At 41.4% G+C, this 14,541-nt stretch overlaps 2 protein-coding genes across 3 annotated transcripts in view; one reads left to right on the top strand and one right to left on the bottom strand.

Annotated features, from left to right (window-relative positions):
• Positions 1–769: 769 nt before the first annotated feature.
• Positions 770–2,645, top strand: ascl1a (achaete-scute family bHLH transcription factor 1a). Its single transcript, XM_083528057.1, has 2 exons — positions 770–1,484; positions 1,599–2,645. The coding sequence occupies exon 1, from the start codon at positions 878–880 to the stop codon at positions 1,475–1,477; it is 600 nt and encodes a 199-aa protein (XP_083384183.1). The 5' UTR covers positions 770–877; the 3' UTR covers positions 1,478–1,484; positions 1,599–2,645.
• Positions 2,646–8,581: 5,936 nt separating this feature from the next.
• LOC310718869 (uncharacterized protein) overlaps positions 8,582–14,541 on the bottom strand; it is a 61,961-nt gene continuing 56,001 nt past the window's right edge. The window contains exons 15-16 of one of the 2 annotated variants that reach the window (XM_083527946.1): positions 10,511–10,580; positions 8,582–9,064 (exon numbers count right to left, since the gene is read on the bottom strand). In XM_083527946.1, the coding sequence (XP_083384072.1) occupies positions 8,813–9,064; positions 10,511–10,580 (322 nt within the window). In that variant the 3' untranslated portion in view covers positions 8,582–8,812. The remainder of the gene's footprint in view (positions 9,065–10,510; positions 10,581–14,541) is intronic. The other variant, XM_083527947.1, reaches the window with a different exon arrangement.

Raw genomic sequence — 14,541 nt, 5'->3', positions numbered from 1 at the left:
CTCCACCTATCCACTTCTCAATCTCTTCACCTCTCCATCTCTCCACCTCTCATCTCTTCATCTGTTCACCTTTTCATCTCTCCACCTCTTAATTTCCCCACTTCTCCATCTGTCCACCTCTCCACTTCTCAATCTCTCCACCTCTCCATCTCTCCAAATCTTCCTCTACTCCCTTTCACATATTTGACTCAGCCGTGTATTCTTCCCTTCAAAGTTGATCTTTCTCCATACAACACATCAGATCTGTTTGCTTCCTCAAATGAAAACAAAACCTGGATGCGTTTTAGTGTTTTTTTCTTTATACCTTATCTGTTTAGTCTAATAAATTCCACTATTGTCTTGAGTAACACTTGTCTTCATTGGCATGCACGCGCAACTGAATTGAGAAAGTCCCAATGCGTAAAAGTGGCCAAGTGAATAAAAGTGCTTGTTCCTCTAACTTTCTGCCTGCAAAAAAAAGTGTTTCATCCAAAAACTACAATTTAAAGTTGCAATCCAAAAAAAGATCTGAAGCTCGTGTTCCTGTTGATGCGTAAATCTCATTTTTGTGGAAAAGTTCAGCACCGACTGGAGAAAAAAAAAAAAAAGTCCTACTTCACGGCGAGTTGTTTATTCAGCGACAGGAGCGGCACGCGCCCGGCGTACGCGCTGCAACCGCACCGCGAGAGGCGTGGCCAGGGGAGGAGGTGGGGGAGGTGTTGGAGCGGGGAAGCGCGTGGGTCAGCCTGCCGGTGCATTGAAAAGGCGCACTGCCTCGCTCTCGTGCTCCAGAAGAAGGTTTTGAGAGCTTTGCAAAAGCTCGAAGTTCATACACAGGAATCGTGAGGGCGGGTCACACGCGTGAGGGCGGTTGTTTTTGTGAAGCATCTCGACGGTTATGGACATCGCAACCAAGATGGACCTAAGTGTAGACCAGGCTCAGTTTGTAGCTCCGGCGTGCTTCTTCGCCGCAGCCGCCGCCGCCGCCGCCTCGCAGAGCCTGAGCCCAAACGAGAGCATCGGCAAGTTGGCGTCCAAGCAGACCAAGAGGCAGCGCTCCTCCTCGCCGGAACTTCTGCGGTGCAAGCGGCGCTTGAGCTTCGCGGGCTTCGGCTACAGTCTGCCGCAGCAGCAGCCGCACGCCGTGGCGCGGCGCAACGAGCGCGAGCGCAACCGTGTCAAGTTGGTGAACAACGGCTTCGCGACGCTGCGCGAGCACGTGCCCAACGGCGCGGCCAATAAGAAGATGAGCAAGGTGGAGACCCTGCGCTCGGCGGTCGAGTACATCCGCGCCCTGCAGCAGCTGCTCGACGAGCATGACGCTGTGAGCGCGGCCTTCCAGTCGGGTGTCCTGTCGCCCGGTGTCGCGCACACCTACTCCAACGACATGAACTCGATGGCCGGATCTCCTGTCTCCTCCTACTCCTCCGATGAAGGATCCTACGACCCACTTAGTCCTGAGGAGCAGGAGCTCTTAGATTTTACCAGCTGGTTCTGAACATCAGGTTAGTTTAACCACATACATCATACCATCTCCTCCACACACGTTCTTCCTTTTCCATATTGGATATTTAATAATTCCACCTTGCAGAACTAACAGATCTTTATTTTCCTTCCAGGAGGATCATCCTGAGGATCTTTCAGCACTCACTCCCTCGGAGGTTCAAGTGCATCTTCCGAGAACACAAGGCACTGCGTTTGCGCTCCCGTCCAGGTTGGATAGACCCGAGTTCCCACAATAAAGAGAGACTAGCCCAAGATGAGAGGCCCAAAGCGACACTCAGGTGTCGCCCCCAAGTTTCCCGAGCCAAAGGACTTGTAGAGCAGACAAGTGCAAAGAAAAAAAAAACATAAAGTAAATGCGCAAGGGTTGCATTGCGCATTTGCGCATTGACCCAAAAGATAAAAAAAAAAATCATATTTTTCTGCTTCAGCGATTCTTCTATTTGTTCCAAAACTATGCTAAATCCAATCAGAAGAACTGTCCTGTCCTGCACAACAAAATCCCCCCCACATCCATGTGTTGATTTAACACCTTCAGCTGGACACACATTAGCACTGGAAGGGTTCATTTTAGCACTGCAGGTGTTCACTCAACACTGGAGGAGTTCATCTGAACTCGGGGATTTTGCTGTAACTCCATGCTTCCAACCCGGCGGAATCTATTCTAATGAAGTTATATTTGTATAAAGATCATGCTTTTTTCTAAATATATTAAACTATTTTTGTATGTATGTAAGAGATTTATAGATGCTGTTTTTGTACACATTCACTGTAATATGTATATATATTTTTGGCCTCTGCGTAAAGACGCAAACACATGATGTTTATTACCTCCTGCCTTTTTCAGACATGTAAATGCATCTGTTTGCGGTTTTAGGCTTCTTGCTTTTTGTTTGTTTGTTTTGCCTGGAGTTTGACACTCCAGTGGTTTTTATTTCAGCACCGACGTGTCTTATTTAACGGGAATTACATGTAATACGACTCGGAGTTCACACTGATCAAAGGTTATGCAGCTATTGTCCAAACCACGGCGGTCTGTCTTCTCTCCACGCTGCCTGATGAAACTCTGCCTTTCCAATATTCGAAGAGGAATAAATAGAGGGGAAATGCCTTACATTCATATTTTGTACACTTTAGTCTCATAATAAAAAAAGTTTCTAAAATACTTGTGTTGCTTCTTTGCGTGTTCATTCATGGTTTACTGCATGCAGATATTCTCAATATGTTTGTAAATAGAGATTGGAAATGTCTCTCTCTCTCTCTCTCTCTCTCTCTCTCTCTCTTTGGTATATATATATATATATATATATATATATATATATATATATATATATATGATTGTGTGTGTGTGTGTGTGTGTGTGTGTGTGTGTGTGTGTGTGTGTGTGTGTGTGTGTGTGTGTGTGTGTGTATATACAGGAAAATTGCCTTAAAACACAAGTTAAATATTACAAACATATTAGAAGAAGAATTGGTTTTATGAATTGCCTTATTTATGTTTATTTGCATTTGATTGTTCCTAATGACTTACACTAAAAAACAAACAAATCTAAAACAAAAAACAAAAAAGATTAGCTTTAATATATAATAGCTAAATAAATATCTCTATAAAAAATGTGGACCATCCAATAAACACAAGTTTGTGCTTTAATTCCAATTGAATGATAACTTGGTTTATGGAATGTAATGGATGGCACAGATTAAGTTATGAACTGTGATGGACATGCCTGTCCTCCTTACTATAACTATGTATCTGAGTCTTTTCCCCACTCATTTGACCACTGCTTTATACCTTTCTGTGTTTTCTCTGGATAAATAAAACGTTATAAATGCCAGGAGATGCCTTATGGATCCTGGAGCCCCTGTGCACATTAAGTCAAGCAGCTTTAGACATGCAGGAATGCCCTAAACATACATGTACACACATCTATTAATTCCTACTGTAGTGCTGTGATTAAAGATGTGCAAACTGATTCAATTTCTGTATTGGTACCTTCAAGAGGATATATTTACAATGTATAATTTATAATGATTTATTATAGAAAGTGTGATTGAAGTTACATAGTAAGGGTATAATTCATTTCAATTCACTTTCATTTGTAGAAGACTCTTAACAATAGATATTGTCCCAAAGCAGCTCTCGAGATGGCATAAGGAAGAAACCTTGAGAGGAACTAGATTCAAAAGTGAACTCATCCTCATCTGGGGGGCACCGAATATCCATTAATTATAGTTCCACCACTGTTGAGGTCTTTCAGCTGTTCACCCTTTATAGTTCTTGCGCTGCTCAGCAACTTCACGGCTGTTCATGTGGAACCATTTCCAGCTGCAAAGAGTGAGCTGGGATTGAATACAACTCCATTCAACTCCATTCATAGATAAAGTAAACAAATGCATACCGATGATACCACGTTGATAAGATGATTTCAAATAGATAGAAACGTTTGGTACCTTTATTTCTTGTATATTTGTTTAATATAAAGTTTAATGATCTTACTTCAGGTGGCACGCTTGGCTGCACTCGCGCACGTGCACAAAATGTGAACGTGCGCGTGCGAACTGTTTAAACCGGCTTTATTCACTAAATTGCACGTTGAACTTTCACTCTTCAAGAGAACTTTATGAATCTATGATCATCTATGATCATTTATTCACTTAATTGCATGTTGAACTTTCACTCTTCTCGAGAACTTCATGAATCTACGATAATTTAAACTAATGCATGACATGGTGCGCATTCAAACCTTATCCTACATTATCATATTCAGGTCCCTCATTTCTCCTGAAAATGTTTTTGTCTTTGCAACTTTTGTGACACTTGTGACCAAAGTGGTGAGCACTCGTTTGGCTTTGCCAGGTATATAGTGCGGGCATTGGGCCACGCGCGCGCGTGTGCTTAGGGACCGGTGGGGCGCGTGCCTCGCCTTGACGCGTGGACGGGAAACCGCGCGACGCGTCACGGCGGCGAGAGGCGCGTGCCTCCCTTGAGAGGGCCAGCGCGCAGCGTAAACTTCTCCTCGGGGCAGGTGCGAAGACACGCACGCAAGCAAGCAAACACACACACACACACACACACACACACTCGCAACTTTGACGCACAATGGAGACACTTCTTCCCTCTCGTCTCTTTTTGTCTCTTTTTTTTCTTTCTTGATGTCTCTTCCTGCTTTCATATAAATTCAGTTGACTTCATTTGTAGAGCGCTTTTAACAATCCAAACAGCAGTTGTACAGACATGAAGAGGTTATAAAGTTGGAATGTATAAGTTCAGTTAATATAAGTTTTTTCCCTATAAGTTCATCCAGCAAACCAGTGGCAACAGTAACCAGAATGAACCCATGTTCATCTGGAGGACACCAAATGTCCATTCATTACAGTTCAATCATTGTTTAGATGTTCTGTTCAGTGATGGGTGCTTACATGCAGAATTGTTCAATAAAATTGCAGGCTTAAGTAATTTTAGCGGATTGTCGGATTGCCCTTGATAATAATTACAGTCCAAATCCATCATCCTTATAGTTCTTGAGTTGCCTATTACCTTCATGGATCTTCATGGAGCTGCAAAGAGTGGTCTCCAATTGATGAGAACTCCATCCAGATGTAGGGTTTTATGATAAATCATGCAGATCCGAGAAGAAAAAGAGGACAGGCTCATTGGTCACTGATACCTCATGCACATGTTTAACCCTCTCTCTCTCTAAGTAGAGAAAGAGAGAGAGAGAGAGAGAGAGAGAGAGAGAGAGAGAGAGAGAGAGAGAGAGAGAGAGAGAGAGAGAGAGAGAGAAGAAGAAGAAGAATAGGGGGCACAGGGAGATTTTTATTTTTGCATAAACTTGGAAGACACTGTACAGTGTGATCAGGGTGTAAGTAGGGACTCCAGTGAAACTAGCTATGACAGACATGAAGGGTTTTTGGATATCAAATGCTTGCAATAAAGTAATAATAATAAAATATGTCTCAGTATGCACAATAAAATATTGGCAGAGCTGGAGATCATTTTATTCTTTGCACTCTCACACATTCAATATGAGTGTTTAAGTTTTAGAGGTTCGGCCCAAATCTATTCAGTCCACTGTCCAGGCAAAAACTCTAAAAAACTCTCAGAACAGTGAAAATGTGCAATTTTTTGTTTTGCAAAGTTAAAATTGTCTGCCTAATAGATCTTAATGCATTTGACAGCCACACAAAAAGTACTCGATTCTAGAAATCTTGACCTCCAAGGTCAAAGAAAACCATAAAGCTAAACCCCGTTTGGGATCATATATAGAGCAGGGTCATCCCTATAGAAGACAGGGTTAAGGGTCTTCCTCAAGGACCCAACAAAGACAGCTTGGTGTGGCTCAAGTTCGAACCCTGTTCTTGTGTGGCGCTACTACATAAGAAAGTGTCATTGTGTCTTGATAGATGGTAGATCTGTGCTGGGTGTTTATTTGTCACTTGGGCTAGGAAATGATTTGTAATAGCTGAAGAAATGCTTCCTACCTACAATATGCTTGTTCCTGCAATACATTACATTTGGAATCCTTGCTCATAGACAATGACCTTCCAAATTTTCCAGAACATCAGTCAGGGGGTTATTCTAACTGGCCATATATATATACATATACACAGTTCACCACTGTTCCTTTCTTGGACCACTTTTTATAAATACTGACCACTGCAGAACAGGAATGGCCCACATGAGCTGCAGATGTTTTAACCCAGTCATCCAGCCATCACAATTTGACCCATGTCAAACTCTTATGCTTGCTCATTTTTCCTGCTTCTTCCATGTCAACTTCGAGAACAAAATGTTCACTTGCTGCCTGCCAAAATCGGTCATAATGTTATAATGCTATATTGTTATGCCTAAACAGTATATATATATCATGTAACTGCGATATGTACAAAAAATATCTGATGAAGAGTTTTCTAAAACAGACGAGTAAGCTGGCACGTGTGAGGGTATGCGCCTGCGCAGTTGTCTCTTGTCTCTTTATTATGCTAGGGATCAATGAGGCAGTCTCTTACTCTCCCCTACACACACACACACACACACACACACACACACACACACACACACACACACACACACACACACACACACACACACACACACACTAATCCTCTCTGATTGGTTTCCCAGCCCTCTGATGTTCTCCCAGTTAAAATTCATTGGGACATGAGGAGGCTCTCGTTATCACTTCGCTCTCGCCCTCCCTTTCACTCCTTTTCAAAGTGCTGCCATCGCTGCCTCTCCAAGTTCTCAAACAGACATTGCAGATGCTAAAGACGAGCCACTCACCTCCTCCCAGGCACCATGAGAGCTTTTCATGGCTCCCAGGTCCTCTGGCAGAGGGCTGTGGCCATTTCTTTTAGGCATAAACGAAAGGGTTTAGTCCCCTCTTTTTCTCTCTCTATTTTTTTCCTCCATTCCTTTTGACATACAAATGTTCTCCTTTCTTATGGTGCACTCCTTTTTGCACTATTTGTTGCAGCTTCCTCTCTCTCTCTCTCTCTCTCTCTCTCTCTCTCTCTCTCTCTCTCTCCCTCTCCCTCTCTCTCTCTCTCTCTCTCTCTCTCTCTCTTTCACTTTCTTTCTCCTGTTCCCAGCAATTATTTTGCAAAGAGGCAAGTTCTCAATGTCCTCATTTGTTCATTTTAAAAACATATTATTACCCGGTCATGCATTATTCATTTTGTCTATGGCAAAAGGGAAAGCCTCATGGAGAAGTTGAGAGTTATCAACTTGTTCAGGACCACAGACAGCACTCGCTCTCTGCTGCACACTTCCTGAAGTACAATTACTCAGTTGAACGGCGTATGGAAAATTTCTCCCACCACTGTGAATGTTCTGTGAAATCCATGCTTGTGTAACTATGGTTCTTTGATCTCCTTGGTTGGTGTTGACATCATGGTTTGCATTTAGGATCAACACTTTAACCAGGGCTTGGAAAGAAAAACATGTTTATTTTCATTTAAAAATTTTAATTTTTACAACTCAATCTTAATTTTGGCTCACAGGGTTTCTGAAGAGCCCTCAAAATGGCAATTTTGAGAAAATAGAGTTGCTATTGATATGTATTCCTTTATTCATCTTCATTAAGTGTTTTAGTCTGGTCAGGTTGTGGTGGGTCCTGGAACCACTTAACATTAAATCTAACTTCTTTATTTACTATAGATTCACATCAGGCACATATTTACACCAAGGGGAGGTTTAGAGCTGCCAGCATGTATTTTTGTGAGGTGCAAGTATAGAGCCTTAAGGAAAACCATTTTAATCCTTGAGGAGGAAGAAAAATATGGACCTTCACATCCTGTTTGGATTTTGTCAATAGGAGCTCAGGATCACAGGTTGCATGACCAGTTATGCATTTAATTGCATGTGACTGAACAGCACACCTCAACAATGATGGACCTGTAAGGAATGGACATTCGGTGGCACCCAGATGAGGATGGGCTCTCTTTTGTGTCTAGTTGCTCTCATGGTTTCTTCCTCATACCATCTCAGGGAGATTTTCCTTGGCACAGTCACGATTGGCTTATTTATTAGGGATAAGCTTACAATTATATGAAACAAACTTATAGGCACTGAACTTATACAGTCTCTTATACAACTTTATTACTGCTTTATCTCTGTAAAGATGCTTTGAGACAATGTCCATTGTTAAAAGTGATATAGAAATAAAAATAAAAGTGAAACGTCGTGATGAAGACTCAGCAAACTTGTGATGAACGTTTTTCAGGTCTGGTGAGACCCATATTTGTAAGTCTTAGCATAAAGTTGCAGAAACTTAACACTAAAAACATGGCTGAAGATTTAGAATCTCAGTTAAAATCCAAATCACAGGTGAAAAAATATAAATTTTCATCAGGTCTCTCCCAAGAGAGGTCCAAAAAGCAAAGCAAGGTATCGAGGCACCTAAATACCCGATAAACCTAATACCAGTAATAAAACTTGGGATCCCTGGGAAACAGGGATTGGAAAGACAGCAATGAATGAATTTGCATGAACTATGTGAACATTCTTTGCGACATCCTCATTGAAAATAGCTATAGCTAGCTAAATTGTTTCAAAAGTGCGTCAAAGGACATTGAAAAGAAACAGAGACAAAAAAAAGTCCACGTTGACACTAATAACTAATTCATTTGAGTTGTACACACTAGAGAGACCATAGCCTTAATTTCGTTTTTTTCCTGATGCATAAAATGTTTTTTCCAGGTCAGATTTATCAGATGAAAAATCTAAAATTCAAATATTCAGTTGAATTGCCTTGAAGAAGCATCCTGCTAATATGGCTACCATACAATATGGCTACTGCTGTTAAAACATAACAGCTTCAATGTTTCTGTTACAGGTTGCTGGAGTCATCGAGTGGGTTAGCTATGACGGAATTGTGGATGAGAATGAAAAGAGGCAGGTGTGCCAAGAAGTCGAGCAGGTCTAAAGAGCGAAGACTCCGAAGTTCACGCCTGACCTCTTCCTCATGCTCCTCGCGGATCCCCCCTGCTTTCAGCTCTACAAGCAGTTGTTCAGCACTAATACAACCCTGTGGTGACTCGGTGCCCTCAGACTGGCCCTCCAGGAGGAACAGGAACAACTTCTAAAAAAACATAAAACAAAGAGGTCTACAAGAAGTGTTTGGATTTGGTTTGAAGGAATATGAATGAAATTCGATCTAAAGGTAGAGACTAGGGGGTTCCTCGACTAGGGATTTACATATAGACGAATTAGATTAGAGCTCAAAGATTCAGCTGTTGGATTGCTAGTCAAATCAGGATCCTCCTATCGATGCCTTGAATCTTCAATTATTCGGGGTCACCCCCAGTACAGACACAAACCTCGTCCCTACGCCTTTGACCTTCATTATGAAAAGTTCTAGAAATTATAAATGGTAAACCATAAACCTAAATTGTAAACAAAATGTTATTTATTATGTATAAGAGTTAATTTAACCCAGAAATATTTATTTGCATTTTTTTCTGCATTGTTTATCTTTAATCTTCTTGTGCATCTATACACAAAAAATTATTTAGACACAAAACTTCACAAAACTAAGCCTTGTAATCAATAATAAATGTTTCTGAGTGAAGTATTGCCTAATTTCCATGTGCATCTCATTGTTTCTCATCATTTAAATGAAATGAAAAGAAATGAAACGTGTTCATGGCGACTTTATCACAACTTAGTGAAGAAGCCTGGTTAGAAGAGCATAATGTGTTCATTACCTGTGTGTTTGTGTGTGTGTGTGTGTGTGTGTGTGTGTGTGTGTGTGTGTATGTGTGTGTGTTGTGTGCGTCCATTCAGACGTGTGTCTGAAGAGGTTCGAGTTTCAGCAGCTTGTTCTGGCTCTTCTGTAAGTGCACCTGTTTGCACAGTTAAATGCATCCAAGGTAATGACTAGGGCCGTGTGTGTGAGTGTGTGTGTGTGTGTGCGTGTGTGTATGTGTTTCCTATAATCCGCTGGCAATATGCCCGCTCCCCTCTCCCGTCCCCCCAATAACAATTCCACCTCATGCTTGCTCTGTAATTAGCCGGCCCTTTCTCCGCTAACCCTAAGAACTGGCAGCAGGGGCTCAACTTCCCTCAGCGGCCTCTTTTTAGCCACCGGCTTTCAAAGTCTCCTCTCCTTTTCCACGTCCTCTGTGTTCAGCGCCAGTGCCTTCGCTCTACAATGGCCACCCTATATGCCTCATCTGAGGTGAGCAGGGTGTCTTAACTTGATTACAGGGCACGTAGCACTGGCCGTAGACCGCCGGCTACTTTAATGAGATTACCGTTCGTAATCTGTGAATAAAGGAGAGGAGAGGAGGAGAGGAAGTGAGGAAGGGAGCGAGCAAAAAAACTTTACTTCTCTTCTCAAACAGCTAGTTTTACACTCCAAATTGCCCTTCAAAGCCTTTAGAGGTCTTTATTTCACTATAATTAGCCCCCTGTCCCACCCTGACCTGAGCAAATGGGAGAGAAAAGAGAGTGATGAAGAAAAAACATATAAATAAGGAAGGAGAGAGGGATGCTTTATGGATTGCAATTTGACAGAATTGAGTACCTTTGCTTTGTAGAGTTTCATCTCTAAAGATTTGAAGTCCATCTTGCTAATGAGAGACCGCATGAAATCGCTGTGGGGGGAAAAAAACACACGAAAATACATTTAATGGTGAAAATCTCTTGTCTTTCATTAAAGATTTAGTTTCTGCTGTCAGAGTTGAATAATGAAAAATCTAGCTGAGAGTAGTAATTAGCAATTAACTAATTAGCAATTAGAGACCAACAAAGTTTTAAAAGTGTGCATTTTTTATTTATTATTAAAACCTGCTAACATGCTGTTAGGATACTCATCTAGAATCCACCAACAGGAGGAAAGCATTGGATGACATCAATCTCCCAAATATAGTCCAATTAATGATGGTAAATAAAGCTAATTTATGAGCTCATGCACATGTTTCACTGTCATAGCCTTTATATTTATTTGCTGAACATTTATTTACTTTATTACATGCTGTACATATATTTGCAAATGTATCTGCACTTGTCAATTTGCACAATTCCTACTATGTGCACTTCTGGTCGATGCTAAACTGTATTTCATTGCTGTGTACCTGTACTATGCAATGAAAGAAAAGTTCTATCGATCTGTCTGTCTGTCTGTCTGTCTGTCTGTCTGTCTGTCTGTCTATCTATCTATCTATCTATCTATCTATCTATCTATCTATCTATCTATCTATCTATCTATCTATCTATCTATCTATCTATCTATCTATCTATCTATCTGCTTAAACATTAGATTAGATTTAACGTTATTGTCATTGTGCAGGGTACACGTACAGAGCCAATAAAATGCAGTTACATTTACCTTACATAAGGTAAAACAAAAACAAAAAGGTCACTCTGGTTAAAGGCATCTGCCAAATGCAATAAATGTGAAAATTAATGACATAAACAGAATCTAGAATGTTCCTTTATTCTTAAGTCTATCGCTAGAAAATCTTAATTACACAATCTAACCCAAACATTCTCTGCAATAGAATGCAGCGTATTGGTCTGAAGTACCAATCATAAAATATGGCTCAGAATTACAAAATCAAAACCATTCTCTGGGGATTTCTTGACAATTTAAACAGGTACATGTTGTATGGTCAGACACCTTTACCTAATTCTTTAATCTGGGGTTGAAATTAGTGGCTTTGAAACACACAATGTGCCACGGCCACCAAAAAGGTGTCCCAGTGAAATTCTTTCATTGCATATCCCAATGATGTTAGGAAGCTGGGTTCAGAGATGATGCAGAGCCCCTGGAGCCCAAATGGCTTTGCTTAAGGGCCTAAGATTCCCAGCATGGCAACACTAGGGCTTGAACCCTAGACCTTCTGATCCGTAACTCAGAGCCAAAGAAAGTCAGATGAAACAACCAGTCAGAATTTTGAACAGGAAAAACAGAAAATTCATGGGACAGCTCTATAGATTGCAAGCAGCATTTAAAACATCAAATATTATTGAAGTTTGCAAAGTAAATCCATCCTTGATAGTCATGGGTCAATTATCGAACATATAATCAGAGATTGTATCTGTTATTAATTTTATGTAGATCTTCTCGTACAACACAGCAAGTCATATAATTCAAGGACTAAAATAGAGCTGATTTTGGCGGGTAATTTTTTTTCAGAAGGCCAGGAAGAAGGGGAGGTGCGGAGCGGTTGCTGTTGACGGTAAAGTGTTCTGAGTCCATTGTGGTTGCTCATTATTGCCTGTTTCCTAAACAAAGATCCGGGACACAAGGCCAGCCCACCCCGATAACGATAAAAACTGCCCCAGTGGTTTGGGGGTAGAAGGTTGGTGGGGTTTGGAAGGGGTTTGCGGACATGCCCTAGTGTGACTAGTCACTGACCAAAACACGCACACAGAAGATAATTACCCTGAGACATAAGCCATTCATTTTGGGACAGAACTCTGCTGTCCAGCGTGTGGCATGGCGACGGTCAGCCCCCGTTTATTAACAAGAGCATGCTGGGAGGAAAATTGCTTCTGGACGGGTGGGGAGTGTTGGGGGGGCTGCATTTATTGATGAGAACGAGGACGGACAGGCCAGCTAATGATCATTAATTGCTCTGCAGTGTGGATATGTGTGTGCTCGTGTGTGTCACTCCAGTCCCTGCACGGACAGAGATTGGGATAATGGTAGCTCTAACCCAGTTCTATTGTTGGGGTGCTCGTCTGCCAGCCTCAGGAAACCTCACGCTTACATAATGGGCCAAATTTTGGCGGTCTCCTGTGCCTTTTTGTTTCATTAGCGGGGTTACATCAGAGGCGGGAAGCGTGTGTGTATGAGAGAGAGAGTGTGTGTGAATGAAGAAAGTGGCTGCAATAATGACCCAGTTTATGTTTTGCGACAAAACAGTAAAAATATCGATAAGAAGTGTTTTTTTTTTTTTTTGTGTGACAATTTGGAGTCTGATGAAGCACACATACATATGCATACTTACATACACACACACACACACACACACACACACACACACACACACACACACACACACACACACACAAACACACACACACACACACACACACACACACACAAATATTTACATTCTTCTGCTCATTTGTATGGCAGTATTTGCACATTTTAGAATAGTATTTATTGACGTTCCTCAAGACTCAGGATCAGGCCCACTTAAGTTCTGATGGCAATTAGTTGTAAACCTGGAGTTTACTTAGACTGCTGAACAAAAGTTGGTGGACACCCGACCATAAGATTGCTTTGTGCTTTTTGAACATCCCATACCACATTTAGTCACCATTTGCTGTTATAATAAGCTCCACTTCCCACTCTGGGAATATGATCGAGTTTGGAGAAGATCCACATAACTGGAAAAGTCACAATTTATAATAGTTTTGTTCATACAGTAAATGTAAATATGCATTTTTTTTCCTTACCCGTCTAAAAGCAAAGTTTAGAATACAAAATGTGTTTGTGTGGAACAGATAAAGAGAATTTCAAACGAAATTTATTTGTGAAACCAAGATTCCAAGTCAGCATCAGTATCATGGGTTTTGTGAAAGAATGAAACAAAATCAAAACTGTGTGTTTGGAATCCTGGAAAGGTAGAAAATGAAAGAAAAGCTCTCCAAATAGATTTATTTGCCTTCCAGAAGTTTTATGATGCAAATTCCCATACACATTCAGACCCAAAGCATACATACGATTTCTTCTTCTTTTTTTTTTTTAATTAACGAGCACAAGTCAACACTTTGTCTGGGGTCAAATCAATATCCGGGTTCAGAGGAGGTTTATAAAAAGAGGTTACACAATGTAACTGTCACTATTGTAGCTGTTCTATAGAAACACACTTGTCCCTTTTCATTTGTTTAATGGATGCTCCTCTAGCATGGTCAAAGAGTGAGGCTAAGCTCACAAAGCACGCACTAAATTAGCAGAGAGCCACCACCCCCAAACCACACACACACACACACACACACACACACACACACACACACACACACACACACACACACACACACACACAGTGTGTTTTTGTACATATGCATGAGCACTACACACTCACACAATTTCTTGGTATGTCTGGGTATATACAGTATATCTACACAAATCAATTAATCTTGTCCAACCCCCCCCCCCCACACACACATACACACAATCACACACATAGTCTCTTTCTCTCTCTCTTTCTCTCTCTCTCTCACACACACACACACACAAACACACACACACACACACACACACACACACACACACACACACACACACACACACACACACACACACACATACACATGACCCACAAGACCCAGAAGCAGTTAAGGGCCCATAAAACACACTGGCGCAAGAAAGAGTGTGTGTGGGAATCTTCGGCATATGGGTTGTAATCCAGGCTCGATGTATAGACTCATCACTCTAATGCACTTCGTGTTACAGAGCTGACCGCCCAGGGTCAACTGCTGAGGGTCAAACACACACACACACACACACACACACACACACACACACACACACACACACACACACACACACACACACACAAATGAATGGATGGATGCAACCACACACATCTACAAATGCAA

Source organism: Silurus aristotelis (assembly GCF_946808225.1).
Source record: "Silurus aristotelis genome assembly, chromosome: 24".
Lineage (NCBI taxonomy): Eukaryota > Metazoa > Chordata > Actinopteri > Siluriformes > Siluridae > Silurus > Silurus aristotelis.
The sequence above is the reverse complement of the archived record's forward strand: the minus strand, read 5'-3'. Positions and strand labels throughout refer to the sequence as shown.